At 38.3% G+C, this 17,905-nt stretch overlaps 1 protein-coding gene across 1 annotated transcript; it reads left to right on the top strand.

Moving 5' to 3' along the window:
- Positions 1–4,155: 4,155 nt before the first annotated feature.
- LOC135468428 (uncharacterized protein C6orf118-like) lies at positions 4,156–17,886 on the top strand. The gene is made up of 9 exons (XM_064746690.1): positions 4,156–4,281; positions 6,059–6,126; positions 7,282–7,989; positions 8,610–8,735; positions 12,161–12,345; positions 12,940–12,998; positions 14,131–14,321; positions 15,410–15,525; positions 16,118–17,886. Exons 3-9 carry the CDS (start codon positions 7,300–7,302, stop codon positions 16,266–16,268), a joined length of 1,518 nt encoding a protein of 505 aa, XP_064602760.1. The 5' UTR covers positions 4,156–4,281; positions 6,059–6,126; positions 7,282–7,299; the 3' UTR covers positions 16,269–17,886.
- The last annotated feature ends 19 nt before the right edge of the window (positions 17,887–17,905 follow it).

Below are 17,905 nucleotides of genomic sequence, written 5' to 3'. Positions count from 1 at the left end.
TTTGGTCTTTGTACAGATATAGGTGCAGATAAGACAGCCTTTGCTATATACGGGTTGTTTCAAGTTAGCAGATGATCAATACACCGTTTAGTGAAAGAGAAAGGTAGGGTTTGGTGAAGATTACTCCTTAATAGTTTCGGCATATAGTGGTATTCACACGAGAACAGGTATAGGTCTGCCAAAAAGAGGGCACATTTGGTACCCATCGGAATATCAATACACAATCCCCGAATTTCAGTTGGTAGAGCGTCCGCTTCAGGAGCGGTAGATCCAGGATCAATCCTGGGTTGAGTCACACCTAAGACTTTAAAAAGAGGAAGTTGTAACTTCCTCGCTTGGCGTTCAGCTTGAAGGGGGATAGTGCAACCACTGGTTGACCGGTATCAGTATAATGGTATAATGGCTCGGGCGTGGCGACCCACTTGCCCTCGGTAAGTCGTCTCAGTGAAGCAGCACTAGATAAAAGAGCAGTGGAGACCCGTCCTGCAACAAGGAGGCACGTTACATACACCCTAAGGATTCTTTCGTTCGTCATATGACTGAAAAATTGTTGAGTAAAACGTTAAACGATTAAACCCCAAGCACTCACTCACTCTCCGAATTTCACATAGATATTGTTAAGGAGAAACTCAAGCGCCTTGAGTAAGAGAGTAGATACAAGTTTGGTTGTACAGCTCCGCGATCCCGTAATAAAGTGAGCTTTGTATGGGGATTTATGCATTTTTTGGATATGTCGGTGTGACGGGAAGGTACGGATACACTCCTCTGTTTGGTCGTTCCAGAATATGTTGATGTTGCGGCCGTTGTTGTAGTGGTATTAAGCTCTTCTACAAGAACCTGGTTAGTAATAATTGTTGCAGACAAATATATTCTCCCTGTATATACTTCTCTAAAGGTCATCAAGTACCTTTCTCAAGGATTGAAGGTTCTACCTTCTCCCGTTTACACCATTTTTTTTTGCAAAGTTTTCTTCTTAGCTCTCATATTTATCTTTCTTGGCTCTCTATACTTGGGAACCCTCACAAGCGGACATCGTAGATCATCATTATTACAATATTAAGGTTACCAATCAGGTCGTTTACATGGATGGTAAATCTGACGATTCACAATCACAGCTGTATCAACCGGAAGTATAATCGGACATCTCATCTTCTCACAAAGCAATGGTATATACCCATAATAAAGAATACAGTCACATTCGGCTTTGTACATGATTGCAATCATGCATAGGCCTACTGTCACATTTCACTCACTATGGGATCCGTTCCACAGCGGTCATCGCGCTGTTGATAGTGACTCTGCAGAATGGAAGTTATTGCTGTTAAATTAATTTATGTATAAAGTGTAAGGTCAACTGTTTTATGCATATAGTTTGTGCCCAATGGTCCCTCACTGGCTACATGCGATCCCTTGAGCATTGCCCGCAGACGGTCGGAACCACCACTGTCTATCTGCTGTCGATCCGAGCCACCGCAGCACTAGTGCTAATCTAAGTAGTAACATAAAACAAACGTGTGTAAAAATATGAAAAGAAATCTTTTTTCTTATAGAGAGATATACTGTAGCTGAATTGCGTAATGTGAAAGTCTAAGCATTTAATTCCTTAGAGGGATGGTCTGGTTCAATCCTGTGAGTTGGTCCATGCGTGTAAGAGCGCGCTCTTCCAAGTTTCCGTACGCAGTGTGTGTAGAGTGTCGTGTCTGGTGTCTCCATGCATCATGGTGTTCCAGTTGGGCAGCACTATAAATATTGTATGAGTCCAAACAATACACTGTACCAATCGTCAAGAATTTATACCAAAACGTAAAATTTATTTATTGATTGATTTGACTGGAGTACTAAAGAGTATTTCACTTATTCGACGGCAGCCAGCATAATGGTGGAAGGACACCAAGTCCATGTAATGTGATACTAACACTATCAATTTCCCGTAATCCACGAAATTTAGCATGCAGTTTAACCGGAAGGATTGGTTGATTTATTGATTGCTTTATTTCCGTTTAACCCAACACTCGATTTAATTATTTACTTATCTGATTGGTGTTTTTTGGAGGGAGGAAACCGGGCTGAGCCCAGGGGAAACCTACAACCATCCTCAGATTGCTGACGCCTCACTCAAGAGTTGTTCACTTATATACAATGATGATCAGCTTTATGCGTGGAGTAAACCAGAGTGACCGGCATAACCCACCGGTCTTTGGTAATCAAGTTATACTCGCCAAACCACATGCATCTTGCGCATAGATATGCACACCATATTTGTGGAAGACTAGTGGTCTTCAACGAACTTAAGACTGTACAAACGGCCCAATATACTAGGACCGTCAATAAGCCCGAACAGTAAGAGGAGGGAGGAAAGAGTGTAACAGTGGGCGTAAAATTTTACAAACTCATAGTGCGTGTTTCTTACTCTTATGACCTTGTGTCATACCGACATCCATAGTGTCCGCCTTTAAGTGCGGAGACCTGATGGGATCAAACCCAAGTTGGGTCATACCAAAGACTTTAAAAAATGGCGCTCAGCGCTGAGAGTTTAGAGCAAGGGAACAGGACTGGTTGACCCAATGTCAGCATAATGCGACTGGGTGGGGTGTCATGTCTGGTACCTTCGGCATGACACTTCAGCGTCGGCAGCACTTTGGCGGCATGCCCTGCCACAAGAAGACACAGTAAATATACACACACTTAATGACTCTTCGTTGTCATATGACTGGAAGATTGTTAAGTGCGACGTGAAACCCCAAGCATATACATATGTGGTCTTGTATAGGTTTTTACATGTAACAAGATATCCACATGACCCGCGTGACAGACAAAAGCTCGAAAATATGTCCTCTAAAGGTTCAATAAAAGAACCCCTTGGAACTAGATGGGAAATTGTCTACCTGTCGCTCAGATTGATTGCCAACCTCCTAACAATGACGGATCATCTGCGAAATGACGCTAGAGTTTCCCCGGTATGCGGTTAAAGTTGTTATGTAACAGGTGTGGATATTCGTTGCTAACCATTAGTTTCTGTATGCCGTCAAATGCATAGGATAATATCCTTTTCCGTCTAATGTTGGTATTTGAAAAAAAATTTGTTTTTCGAATAACATAATGAATATATGACAGTGTCTTTAATAGACATTTATTACGAAGCTAAACTGATAAACAGCTGCCCCTTTTTCAGTGTACCTTGTGCGATATGCTGTTAGCTCAAGTAAATAGCGTTGAGCTTTCATTGAAAGAACACTGTCTATAATCTGTGTAGATTGACAATAATGTATTTAAACTTACCTAATATAGCTTGACAATATATGAAGAAAAATACAAAAAAGACAAATATTATTCTTGTGTGGTTCAAATAAATTCCTCCCCTCCATTACCTCATTAGAAAAAAATATGCCATTATGGAAATCGAACTCCTTATCCTCTTTGACACAACAGTTTCAAGACATGCATGTTACAACTGAACCAATGCGGACAATGCGTTAAAAGCTGTGAAATACTATGGTGAATGTAGAGTTCCTCTAAACTTCCAAATTATTCCTTTATTTTTTGGTTGTTGTTTTTTTTTTATTTATAAATTGCGTGAACCAACATGATACTTTATTATACCTTACTACGTCATAGCTAGACACCAAATGTGTGGAAATGATTTTGGTTTACGTACTCATATTTTTATTATGAAGGGAATTCCCGCAGGAAAACGCCTTAAAATAGCAAAATCTGCTTCTGACCTTACTTTTGTCTTTTGATAAAACGCATCTCTCCAATTTTTCACACACGTTCTTCAGTAATTGTACTTCATATTCAAGTAAGTTTTACTTGTTTCTATTCATGAAAGAAAAAAAAGGTTGGAGAATTTATCCAATTTCCGGTTTCATGCTTGTGTGGATTTATCAGTGAAGACACATGGGAACACCTACCTGAAATTGATGGCTGAGACGACTATGACCACGGACATACAAATTATTTGGTGCCCAGCAGTAGTATATTAAAGCTAGCAAGGGAAGTACAGAGATGTTCAAGGTACGACGTAATTGGCCAGAAAGTTCTGTGTGATGTAGGCCTTACACACACACATACTGTCAAAGTGAAACTCTCCAGCCATCGGGAGTGCGCTGGTTGACATGACGACAGAAACAGGCGTTCAAAATGGCGGCTTCATAGCGAAGAATGGAGGGACAAGAAAACAACCCATTTCGTGTAATTCCTTCTGTCCTTTGGTCCAGCTCTACGCTGCCGTGAAATATCATAAAATGTCTAATCGGACAAACCCACGATCGTTATAAAGAGGTAAACTTTAAAGGCAAAGAGTTGTTATATCAAATGTATTTGTATGCTGGGGATCATTGGGTGATCATATTCCGTGATCTTCTTTTTAGTTATAATGTAACCATTACCCAGATCATTTTTCACCCAAGGTTAAGCACCTAAGGTCATAAGTTACAAAACTGTTTCTCTTTTCCTCCTTCTGACTAATGAAACTGACTAATGTTTAATTTAACAAATATTGAGGCAGATATATATGTATACACAGTCTATTAGCCAGTGTTTCAGTTTTTTTCAGCTGATAGTATTTTAAAAATTCTGATACCAAAGTACGTATAGGATGGAAGTGAACAGTGAAAATAATTATAGGAGAGATTAAAGCTCATTAATCAAGTTTCAGAAATTTTAAAAAATGGCATGAACTGAAGTACTGATACTGGTACCCAGGTATCACTTAAATGTTACTGGCAGGCATATGTCTTTAAATTCTTATGTCTGAGTCAGGCCTATCATTTATAAAAAGCCTGTGGCAACATTTTGTTCCGAATTGTAGTCATATTGTGCATAATGCCTACATGCATTTAAACCTTGTGTGTGTTGTATAGTGAATTTAAAAAATTTGATGAAGCCAATAAGGTCAAACTCATTAAGTTGAACTCTTGGCTTTTCTCGGCCAGATAGACCATGTGGCTCGCAAATTCCCAATTACAGCAGTGCTCCAATATTACAAATCCCGCGTGATAATGTGTGAAAAGCAGATAGTGCACCTAGCTCATTGAATTACAGACAGCACAAAGCGAGGCATTTACCTACACATGCCTCCTCAAAACTGCAACAACCAGATATCAACCAGAAGCTGTTGGTATAACAGCCACAAATTTACATACAATACTTCAGGCCAGCTGTCTTGGGATGTTTTTTCTCTAATATATCCTCTTTGCATTCCTCTGTAATCTGTTTGTTGTAGCCCCATGCTTCTGCAAAACGCAAGAATGTTAATATGCCAGCCCATATGTTGCTCTTCAGTTTCTTTGCGGTAACTTTGCAGGTTTGCTTTATGGAACCGCACATCAAGCTTGAAAATCCACCTAACCTATGCATTGTTTTTTGCATATCTGTTGTGGTATAGACAGATATACATTCTCTGAATTGCCAGCTGGATGTTGTCCAGGATTTTCCATCACTTTAAACATTATTTCAGTTTTATCATAACAGCATCTCTTTGCAGCAGAGAAGTCCTAAGGCAGGTATATTAATAGTGCTGTTTCATTGAAACATAAAGCCAAAGACACCAGACATGACACACCATTCAGTTATAGTGACAATGGCAGACTTGAGATATGGCTATCTTAGATCCTGGTATTTAAGAAGTAGAGTACTTTTCTCATGTCTAGCTATGTCAATGCACATGATCGTACTTGAAACATTTATAACAGTTGGAAATATACAGTCAGATATTAAATTTTAAAAGCCTGTAGGTGTTGGTAGTTGCAGGTACCTGTATCAAAACGTAGCCTAGAGCTCTTCCCTGTATTCATATGGTACATATAGTAATTTATGCCATAATTTGAGTCACTGGATGAGTGTTATTGTTCAACTATAAACGCATGCTATTGTGACCTATTGATTTTGGGTGAACGGTTTGTGAACCATCTCACATAATGCAGGTGGACCAGAGTGGGTGCTGTAAATGGACATTGCTCTTGCACTGATTCTTCTGATCTACTGTAAATCACTTGACTTTGTTTGTATAGAAATCAATAATGCTTATTAAACAGATGTGCCATGATTGTTGTTGCAGACCGTTTAGACCTGACGAATGCTGTGCCTCTGGGGCTGGGGCTTCATATTGGTTGGATGAGTTAAGTGGTGAGTGTAAACCATGTGCAAAAATATAAATATTGTAAATCTGTCTTATTAATAATCACAGGAAGTTAATTGCTAGTCCACATATTAATAATTATATTGTTGACAGTTTTGGTAACATGGACAGATGGTGTCCGAGATCAACTGTTTTATGATCATAAATAATGAAATAGAAAATTAAATAACCAAAAGGAAAAAAAAAGAATGGACAGTAATAAATATCAGTGACCAATGTAAAGAAAACACTTATGTCAGGTATATGTCAGATAAAAGATCATTTATAATAAACACTGTCAAGGAAAATAGTTAATTGCCAAGTAAATTGTGTGTGAATCATCATAATCTGCAGTGATCAGTTGTGACTCAGGGGGTGTCAGTTGATGACATTACATCTATATTTTTTGCTTGACATACTGAAGTTTATTTCAAGTTTCATTTAACAAATGCCTTTACTGCTCCATATGTTTAAGCAATTTTAAATGCGCAAGTCTAGCAGTATGTAAGGTTCCAAAACCTGATGTAACTGGTCACAGTGTGATCATAGTAGAATTTAAGTTTCAAATGCACTCTATGAATCACCTGAAAAACTGACATAATCATCAAATTTATGGGAAATATGGAGTATCCCAGCAATTTTTTCACTTAAAGTCATGTTGAATTGATCCCAAAACCTAAAGAAAAACAGGAAATTCAAAATAATGTCTATGTCAAACAAAATGAAACGGTGGATTTTCAATTTTATTTTTGTTCCAGTTTGGCTTTTTAATGTTGGTTCATCTGAAAAACACAAAATGAAATTGATGTCGGCTTACTTGGTAAAGAAAAAAATAAAACAAACTACATTGTATTTTCCTGGACGGTGTGTAATGGTCTGTCTTACGACTTATACTTTATGTGAGTGTCACCTCCTAACCAGGAATCGTATGCATGTACATGTACATGTATATTCATATTTTGAAAGCATGCATTGCTCTGAATTTATTCAGCTTTACCCTAAAACTTATGTCAGAAATATAGCTATAGATATATTGCACCAGTATTGCGTATCAAAAAATAACATTTATAATTTATCATAGAGTGATTGCATATGCCTGGGGTCATCATTGAAGAAAAGCGTCAGAATGATACATTTTGTAGATAATTTCTGTATTTCCATAGATAGCCAATAAAACAACCATGGCGATGAGCAAAGAGCAACTTCATAATCTGCTCAACACTATGGAGCTGTGCAACAAGCAAGATGTCCAGGATTATACTTCTGGTCATCTCAATGAGTCAAGAATGCTGCAGAAAATCCAGCTGACAAACAGAAAGCCTTGGTCCGCAGCTGCCAAGAAACCAATCGTCATGCTAGAAAGACATAACTTTGTGAAAACTACCAAGAGACGTGGTAAGGAAAAAAAGATGAATGACGTGCTATATGACTTCACAATGGGGACTTCGGGTGTGCTTCCAGAGGTGGGGCGACAATCCCCCACCCTCACAACCACCCCTTTCCGGCAGAAGGAGAGCCGCAGCTCCGCGTATAACTCAGTACACTTTGAAGATGATGGGGTATACATAGAGGAGCTGAGACCCCAGGAGCTCTTACTGCCCACCCCTAGGTCTCAGAGAAGCACTGTTACACCTTGGGGAGGAAGGGAGAAACGCCTCTCCCCCACCCCCCAGGCCAGTAACTCCATGAGGCACATTCCAAGCTCGGAGCACATTGCTATCCTGAGCCATTACTGTGGTCCCACAAAGAGAGACCAGTACCACAAATTGAAGGACTTCCAGAGTAGTATTCTAAGAACCCAGGACTCCTCAGAGAAGAGTGTGTTGTCTGGAGTGAAGGCAGTGGAACATATACAAGAACAACTGGAACAGGTAGGCTAGAAGAGCACTCATCCAACTGTCATCTACATTTATGTGAACATCTATACACCTATATATCCTGTTTTGCTAAATGTAAAAATAATAGATATGAATATGCGCCTGTCCATCTGTCTGTTCATTCATCTGTCTGTTCATCCATCTGTCTCTCATCACACTCATGCCCTTGTTTCCGCGCTGTAACTCCTCCACTTATCGTCCAATTTTGATAACATTTTCAGTGCAGATTCATAATAGATCAAGTTTGAAACCCAGCTTTCTCCATGCATATTTATAATTATTGGACATTTAGCATGGGATAGAAATTCTCTGAATTTGCTTATTCCACTTATTGTTAATTATTAAAACTCATAATTTTAGTAGTGTTAGCTGGTTATCATTGGCAATAGTCTTAATAATTGTTGTTTAACAGCTTTTGGATGATTTCTTTTCTTGTCATATTGGGCAGAAGGAATTAAACCATAAAATTACGGTAATCCATTGAAGTACTGCATGATCAAAATATATCCTAGCCATGTGCCTTGCATATTTTTTCAGACTACAGGTAGAAAAAAACTACTAATACACTGTTTGAGGTTCTTCATTTCATTTCCTAAATTTGTGTTTCTGTTTAGGAATTATCTAGGTTACAGTTTGATGGAGTCGGCCCTAATTTTCATAAATTACAAGTTTTTAGTAATGCGCTGGAAGCGTTGGCAGAAAGTTCTCAGACATTTAAATACATTCTCAAAAGTATTAAGGTAAGTACCATCAGGCGAAACTCGCAGAAATATACCTGCATTTACTTTACATCAGTCAAAACATATGTATATCTTTCAAATTTAATATGCTATTGATGTTTTTCTTTCCTTCATATTTTGAACAAAGCAAGTGTTTTGTTTTCAAACATGATCAGGTAACATATGATATGAAAACAAAACTTGCGAATGCATTATACATATGGCATGTGTGCATTTTTATACAAAAGTTAACTTGAAGGAATGCATGGATTTACTGAGTTATACAGACAGTGCATGCTGTGAGGTGTGACATCAGGAATTGTCAGGTCGAGGTTTTCGTCGAGATCTAACAATTCCTGATGACCCACCTCACAGCATGCACCACATGTTTCATTATACTGAAAAAAAAACAGTGCCTTTTGGAGTTGTGCTTTAAATTGCTGAATTTGTGCGTCGATAAGGGAGCTATTACCGTCCGGTTGATTACTTTACGAACAATCAGACACCAGAGAGCTCTCCAAGGGAGATAACTGCTGTGGACTATACCCACGCAATCGTTGGATATTAGCACGAGATTGTTGGACATTGCCTCGTGAACCTGGGATAATACTTTGTGAGTGTGACGTTACATTCCTTGGCGCGAGAGATCGTTGTACATAATGTTTTGCGGAATATCATGTTACCCAATGAGGTATAATAATAAAGATTATGACAATGAAACAACATATCAAATTAATGAATATCATGATAATCCTGTTATTTAACCCACTAACAGGATTATCACTATTCACTTGTATACAGCTTAGGTGTCTACCCTAATCCTCAACCACTTCACGTATGAAAGAGCAAATTTCAATTCAATTTAGGCGCGTTTTAATTTGATTTTGGAAACTAAACTAAATGTTTGGATTGTCCAGTTTCAGGGCTTCACAAAAAGTAGGCCTATACTTTTATCAGAATATTGTTGAATAAACACCTTGCAAAGAGGTGGAAGAATTGCAGTAGATGCTTGACTCTTCAAGACATGGAATAATTTCAGCCATATTTCAGATCTGTACTATACGCAGAAAGTGTAACACCTAACAAGGATTTATACTGTTATTTAAACCCCTCTGAATCATATGTGAATGATATCCACAGATCTGAAATTGCTGTGTTGCTTCAGATTATCAGAGCGCTAATAAAACAAAGACAGTACTAGAAATAAGTAGATAAGTATTTTTGTAATGTACCATAACTGAGATTTCACATTTCAAAGCCAACAAAATCACCCACATCAAGAAAATTGAAAGTGTTGCCATGTTATGAAATTACGAGTGATACAACATTATGTTTCTGGTTTCTTTAACATGGCGTATCCCATGGCCTCAAAAAAATTGCAGATGAAAAATTGATTAATATAGTTACCAAGGACTTCACAAAAATGTGGCTATGGCAAATCAGTTAGATCTGTTTCAACCTCACTTCTGAAATAACTAAGGTTCATATTTTAGTTGTTGTTTTTCTTTTAAAGCATGTTTGCCATAAAGCCAACCAGTCAGCTACCTCCCACATGTATTTTGGCGGGACTTTTATGATCCAGATGGTTGATATATACAGTCATGGAAAAAATTATTAGACCACCCTTGCTTTCTCCCATTTCTTGTTCATTTTAAAACCTTGCACAACTGAAGGAACATTTGTTTGGGCAAAGCAAGTGATGAAAACAGAAATAGTTCATAAGGGTTTTATTTAAGAGGTGATATCTATCAGTTCTCTATGACTTTCTTGACAATGACCAAAATCACTTAAGTTCATACATCTGTAGATGTGGCAACTGTATTCTCAAAAACATTTTGGCATTTCATTTTTTCTCCTGTCTCCTAGTCACGTAGTCACATGACTCTCAGTCTCACACGGGAGTTAGTACTTGATTGCATGCCCATTGTTTTTGATGACTGCAGCCATGCGCCTTGGCATGCTCTTCACCAGTTTGTTACATTGCCCTGCGGTCACAGCAGCCCATTCCTGTTGCAAAAATTCGAACAAATTTGCTTTGTTTTTGGGCTTGTGGTTCTCCATTTTGAACTTGATAATATTCCACAGGTTTTCAATTGGATTCAGGTGACTGAGCAGGCCAATTCATGGTTCGAATGTTCCGGTTCTCTATCCAGGTTTTAACTGACCTTGCCGTGTGGCAAGGGGCATTGTCTTGTTGGAAAATCCAGTCATTCGAGCCAGGAAAGAGTTTAGCAGCTGATGGAAGAAGACTGTTTTCAAGAGTAGCTCTGTATGTGACTTGGTTCATTCTCCCTTCACACAACTGCATCTGTCCTGTTCCACCCATACTGAAACAACCCCAGATCATCACTGATCCACCCCCATGCTTTACAGTAGGAGCAAGGCAGTCTCGTTTGTAGGCTTCCCCAGGCTTCCTCCTAACCAGTAAGTTGGCTGGAGTAGGCATCAACTCAAAATTGGATTCATCACTGAAGAGAACTTTAGCCCAATCATCAACAGTCCAATTCTTGTGATCCCTCGCAAAACGCAAGCGGGCCTTCCGCTGCCTCTCGTTGATGAAGGGCTTCTTCCGTGCCTTGTGCGACTTTAGACCAGCTTCAAGAAGTCGGTTTCGAACTGTTCTTGCTGAACAAGTCACATTTGTTGACAATGCCCACTCATTTCTAAGGTCTCTGGAGGTCTGACGACGATTCTTGATACAGGACCGGATGAGTGCTCGGTCATCTCGTGGGGTAGAAAGACGTTTCCTGCCTCGACCAGCTAGCAGTTTTGTAGTACCATGTTCGGCTTGCTTTTTCTTGGTGTAATGAACTGCTGTCTTAGAGATCTTCAGTTTTTTGGCCACTTGTCGCTCGCTCAATCCAGTATCCAGCTATGCCAAGATGGCTGCCTTTCTGGCTCCACATAATTCTTTCGTTTTAGGCATTATGAGAGCTGACAACTACCGAGTTGTGCTGCGTCTTAATATATAAACAAGAGACCCCTATTTATGTAAGCCTACATGTAAACAGGAAACCACTCTTTATGTAAGTCTGCATGTAAATGGAAAGCATGACATTGCCTGGCATACACCCTAGGAATACAACTGACCTTAAAGCATATCAAATACGACAAAGTATTATGGAATCAGCTGGATTTTTATCGTATTCATTGTAATCTTCGGTTAATACACCTTTAGGGTTGCCAGGCATTAAAATGAACAAGAAACCAAAGAAAATATGAGTGGTCTAATAATTTTTTCCATGACTGTACGTGTACCATATTAAAGCATGTTAGATGCCTAATTCTTAAGTCTCTGGTTCAAAACATGGAATAGACTAACATTCAACTTTCAACATTTTAAACGGGTTCTTTGTCAGGATTGTTTATAGCGAGAAACTCATCAGTTATTAATTACATTCACCATGATATGTTCAAATAGCCTTGACGGTTGTGTCATTTTCTAGGCTGAGTATGACAGCTACATCAGCCACTTGCTGGACAAGCAGACTTCTCAGCATCACTTACTACAAGAGCAAGTGGAGAAAATGACTCTCAGGGGCTTGTCACGCCCACTAGAGCTAGAAATGGCCAAGGGGAAGCTGTTAGGGCTGGAGGAAAAGGCCAAGATAGCACTGGAGGAGAATCAAAGGTAAAGAATGTACAAATGTTTGTTATTTGAGTTTTTTTTCAAGCTGACCAAGCTTCAAAAATATAATCATAAAATCAGATCAAATTTCCAACTTGACTGAAGTTTTGGTTCTTGAATCCAGGGATTCAAGACCTTGATTTCTCAGAGAGAGTGAGACATTATGAATGAGACATTTATAAGGGATGGAGTTGAAGCCTTTGCATTTAAACATTGAAACTGAGAATGAAAGTACACAAGGCAAGGTGTAAGTTAAGTGTGAACAGAATTCACGTTAAGGCCACCCTCTATAAATGTGTAATGTTTGAAGACAGTAATATTGATTACCTCTATCATTGTTTGTCAACTGTTAGGCCGATAATAGCCTACAAGAGAAAACCTGTGATGATTAATATGTTTCAGTTTACACCTATGAACTGTTCAAGGTGTCAGTTTGGTGACATAGATTATAAGATATAAAATTTTCATCCATGACTCTGGATCAATCTGTCTGATTTGCACCCACAAAATACACTCTTTTTTTTTGATGAATTTTCAAATCAACTACAGTATTTGATACTTGTTTTGTTTGTTGTATGTAATACAAATTATTTTCAGGCTGAGAAGTGAGCTTGATTATGAGATGAGGCTCCAGGAGACGGCGACTACTGAACCAGGTACTTGCAATGTTTTGTCTCAATCAGCCTTGTACAACTCTGTCTTCTGATTTCCAGGCTGACATCCTCAACTGATGTATAGATGGAGGGTGAAGTTTGAATACCATAAATATTTGTTCTAGTGAAAGGTGGATAGATAACACACAAGACGCTAAGCATGTATGGTTTCCTCCAGTAGTGAAATCATAGCTATTGTATATGTGGGAAGGGTGTTGAAATAGTCGTGAGTATGTTGTCAAATCAAATAATTTCAGAAAAACTAGATATTTAGTAGCCTTACTGTGCTAGATGTTTACAAAGTGCACATTGCTTCCTCTGTTCCTTTCTTGCCTCCTTTCCCTAAGTGGGGAATACTGAGAAATGCACCCATATATTTATTTACCAGTATTTATTTGATTGGTGTTTTACACCGTACTCAAGAATATTTCACCTGTACGACAGCGGCCAGCATTATGGTTGGAGGAAACTTGGCAGATCCAGGGGAAACCCATGACCATCCGCAGGTTGCTGGAAGACCTTCCAACATACAGCCGTAGAAGAAGCCAGCTGGACTTGAACTCACAGCGACCACATGGGCAAGAGGCTCGTGGGTCATTGCGCTACGCTGGTGTGCTAACCCCCTCAACCATGGAGCCCCCGCTGACCCATGCATATATACTCTGTAGTTCAAATCTGCTTACAGTGTAACATTCAAACCAAGCCAAACCCAAAATTTGTAATATCTGGTAAAAATGGAAGAAGAAAATATGTTCTTAAAAAATTATTAATTTAAAAAATAATCATTACAGTAGTGGTAGGAAAGTGTGTTACAAATTTGAAGAGTCTTGTGTTATTAGTTTTTCTGTTATCATGCTGATAAGATTGCACCAAACACAGACAGGTGCAAATCAAGATCCATCAATTGGGAACAAAATGACTGGTTTAGATGAAATTGCAGCCTGAGCTGTCCCAAAATGACTTTCTACCAGTGTTGAATATATGGACCTTGAAACTTTTCTAATGAACAATATTATATAGGTTTCACAAGCTTGCTGAGGTGTTTTTGTCAAGTGACCAATCACGTAATTTCATTATCATCATTGAAGCCACACATAGTCTGAAGCAATGTATGTTATTACATTTGTTGTCACAGAATCTCCCCTGCCCACTGTGAGACGATCCCATCATGAGCCACCCATGGAGCTGGCCGAGGAAATAGAACATGTGAAGGCGGTCATCCTGGAGAAAATGGACGAGATAGCCTCGCTGAAGAGCAAACTGAGGGCAGAGTTTGTCCCCTCCACGGTGTGCACCCATCTGGAGCAGTGTATCAAGGAGTCACAGGTAAGCTGACCAGTGCTGATATGCCCAAATATTTGATTGTCAATTATGATTTGTAAAACTTCTTTACTCTCCCAAATGTCACCTAAGAATTTACAACTGTTTTGAACAGTTTATGGGTCTTCATATTGACAGAGAATGTGAAGGTATGTTTTCACTCCATCCGACTGAGTGATATTGGTAGTTAAAGTGCTACTCCAGTCCTAAGATAAACCAGACAGGAAAATTAAAATAATACGAAGAATACTCTATGAAACAGAGGTAACTTTACGGTTTAAAAGGAGTACTAAAGAATAACACTATTTTACCCACATAAGTGAAGAGTCCTGAAAAACAAAATCTTCAGCAGTTAGAGCAAAATTTTCCTGATGTGATGAGATAATATTCCTTATGTGACAACGAATCTGGAATCTGGAAGTAAGCGAGTTATGAGGATCAATGGGGATAACTATTGTATAGACCCCAAATTAGTATATGTATGCGAGTATGTATGCTTGGGATTTAATGTCATGTGACGATGGCGACTCAATAGGTGCGTGTACATATACTGTGCCTTCTTGTGGCAGGACGAATCCATGCCGCCAAAGTGGGCTCAAAGTACCATCCCCAAGACACCATACATGACACCCCACCCAGTCACATTATACTGACACCCGGCCAACAAGTCCTGTTTCCTTGCTCTAACCTCTCAGTGCAATGCGCCAAGAGAGGCAGCAACAAGTACCATTTTTAAAGTCTTTGGTATGATCCGACCTGGGTTTGATCCTAGGGTCTCCTGACCGAGGCGGATACTCTAATCATTAGGCCACCGTAGTGGTCCAGTATTAAGTGAAAACTATTGTACATGTGTTGGCACCTGTATAAATGTAAGATATGTGCAAATGTGTACATATACGTCTTAGATCATCTGATATTCCCACACTATCTGACACTGTTTGTGGGGCCATGGTGACGATGTAAGTTAAAATTTCTGGAGTATGGCATTGAACAACAATCAAATGAATAAATGCGAGTTTTGATGGCAAAGCTGTAATGCTGTGTTGCGTGACGCATTTATTTACAAAAAACTAAATGTTTACATTTCTTCACAGACTGAAGTACAGAAATTATTAAAACAGAATGAATACTTTGAGAAGAGTATATCTGACATGGAAGAAGAACTGAAGGATGCCATAGTGACAGCTGACACTAGTGAGAGAGATGCCAGGTATATGCACATTCATATGTGGATAATTTGTCAGTTTCGGTTACCTAACATTTCCCTCAGTGCCCAGTTTACTTCATGCTGCGAGTTGCTTTAATCTTAGAAAGATGTTTTAAGGATTGTTCGGATGATAGGATGTTATCCTACTGGAAGAATTATATCTCAGCAACGAAAGTAATATTGTATGACATTTTTAAAAAATTTTTGGGCTAAAGTGTAGGCCATTTACTATATTTGAACGTTTTAGTCAGCTACAGCCTTATGTCAGGAGGTTTTTGAGGTACCTGGTTAGGTGCAGTAGTTTCCTGTAGGTTCTGTCTGATTTCCTTCACTCCTATAGATGAAGTGTTACTGAGTATGGCATGAAACAAAGAATCCAATAATAATTACTCAGCTCTCAAAAGTATGAAATTGTACATAAACATAGCGTCATTTGCTGTCAGTTATTCACGGTAACCTGTCTGGTAAGAAAAATTGCAGCAGCCAGATATGAAGCACTGTTCTACACCTTGTGATGAAAAAAAAAATGCTGTGCAGGTAGACAAGACAAGGCTAGACTAGATTAGACAGATAGTGAAACTCTTCTCTCTTACAGACGTATCTGGAGGAGAGTGAACTCTACACGACCCCTGGGATCAGCTCGTTCTACCAAGACAGTCACAACAGCCAAGTCTGTCACAGGGATGCAGTACGAGTCTGAAGAAGATGAAGATGATGAGAGCAAATGGAACTGGTACATCTCTTAGTCAGATCTTACAGCCTCTTCTGCTGACATTGTCTTATTGGTTAGTTTTGTCTGATAGTGAAGTCACCCAGCTACCCTGATCCAAATGACGGACTGAAATATCAGTACGAAGTTAACTTCAGAAACTAAAATTAAACTAGGTAGGAGCCTTCAGGGGAAGAATGGTTCTAGATTATTGTATTGTTCTCCAGTATTTGTCAAATCTACAAACAGTTATGTTTGAAAGCCAATATGCTATATAAGAGCGGTGATTGAAATATAGTGGCAAAAATTTTTCATAATAATTTTTTATCATAAATAGTATGCATGTAAAGAGACAAACAAAGAATGTTTGCTCTTTTTACCAATGGTGGACTGGAATATGATGTTAGATTTTCTTACCAGAAGTGCTTATAAATTAGTACCTGTGATACAATATATGTAATGATAGTTGAACAACATTTTTATTCTGTATTTATTTTAATCCGACTAGGCCAGATATATATATAGGTAATATGTTTCCATGACATTATTTACACAAAAGTATAATTTGTTCTGACATAGTGTATATACATATTGTTACAGTCTACTTTTATTCAGTTGAGCTAAAATACACCACATCTTTGAGGGGGAAAAGCTCTTTGTAAGAGAGCATATGATAACCAAGACAGGCTTATTGATAAGTAATATAATTACTTCAGTCGCATCGTTAGTGTGTCAGTTGTCCGAAACAGTTAAACATCATGTTGTATTTAACATGTTTAAATTAAATTGAATCATAGCTGATGTATAACATGCAGTTCTTGTCATTTGAATGTATTAAAGATGAGCATTTCATTGTCACCAGAATAAGCTTACTTTGTCAGGTTTATATGTACATCATTGTGTATTCTGATTGTAGTTTCAATGAAACAGATATTTATGCGATGTTGAAGTGTGTTTCTACCCATGGTGTGTGTGTGTGTGTGTGTTTTTTTGTCCCATGACTTAAAATTTTTATGATTTTTAATAAATAATCCCTTTACTATTTGTTGTTAGATATTACAATGCCTTAATTTCTAAATTTGTGTTAATAAAGTCACTCACCAAACTTGTGAGAAATGAATCTACCTAGAGGACATTGCACAGTGACGGTTGAATATTTTTAACCCACGAGACTTGAAGCTTATCACTTCCACCTTTTCACGAGAAAAATATTTATGATAATCGACCTTCACTGTTCAATATTCTGTTTATTATTTATATTTTGACAATCTCATGATTTTGTGTTTTACGAAAAGGTTTACGCTGTGTTTTTAGCTGTAGACCTTCACAGACTTGTGTACATAGCGTGACTCCCGCTCAAGACGTCTTGTCTCATTACGTGACGTAGGAATGTTAAAGTTGAATAAACTTGTATTATGACGTCATTTCGCTGAGCTCAGATTGGAACGTCAGAAAAGAAAATGTTTTTTTTTTTAAGTCATGGCGTCTGGGTGTGTAATAACAAAAGTTATTAATCTGACTGAAATATCACTTTTATCAGTGAAGGAAATCCTGACATTTCACTTTTATATAAATAACTTAATTCAACATGCATCAAAACAAACAACTCTTTCAGATGGAATGATTTCACTAAAATATCAACATGTTTTTCCCTACAGAGTAAAAACTAATGTG

This window comes from Liolophura sinensis, chromosome 1, assembly GCF_032854445.1.
Source record: "Liolophura sinensis isolate JHLJ2023 chromosome 1, CUHK_Ljap_v2, whole genome shotgun sequence".
In the NCBI taxonomy this organism is placed as follows: Eukaryota; Metazoa; Mollusca; class Polyplacophora; order Chitonida; family Chitonidae; genus Liolophura; species Liolophura sinensis.
This window is presented reverse-complemented; position numbering and strand designations above follow the sequence as displayed.

What these genes read in the sequence shown, in the direction of transcription:
- LOC135468428 (XM_064746690.1), top strand. Translation starts at nt 7,300, where the DNA reads ATGGCGATGAGCAAAGAGCAACTTCATAATCTGCTCAACACTATGGAG. An exon ending in GACGGCGACTACTGAACCAG is followed by an intron (nt 12,999 to 14,130) that starts GTACTTGCAATG and finishes TTGTTGTCACAG; the next exon opens with AATCTCCCCTGCCCACTGTG. An exon ending in ACTAGTGAGAGAGATGCCAG is followed by an intron (nt 15,526 to 16,117) that starts GTATATGCACAT and finishes TCTCTCTTACAG; the next exon opens with ACGTATCTGGAGGAGAGTGA.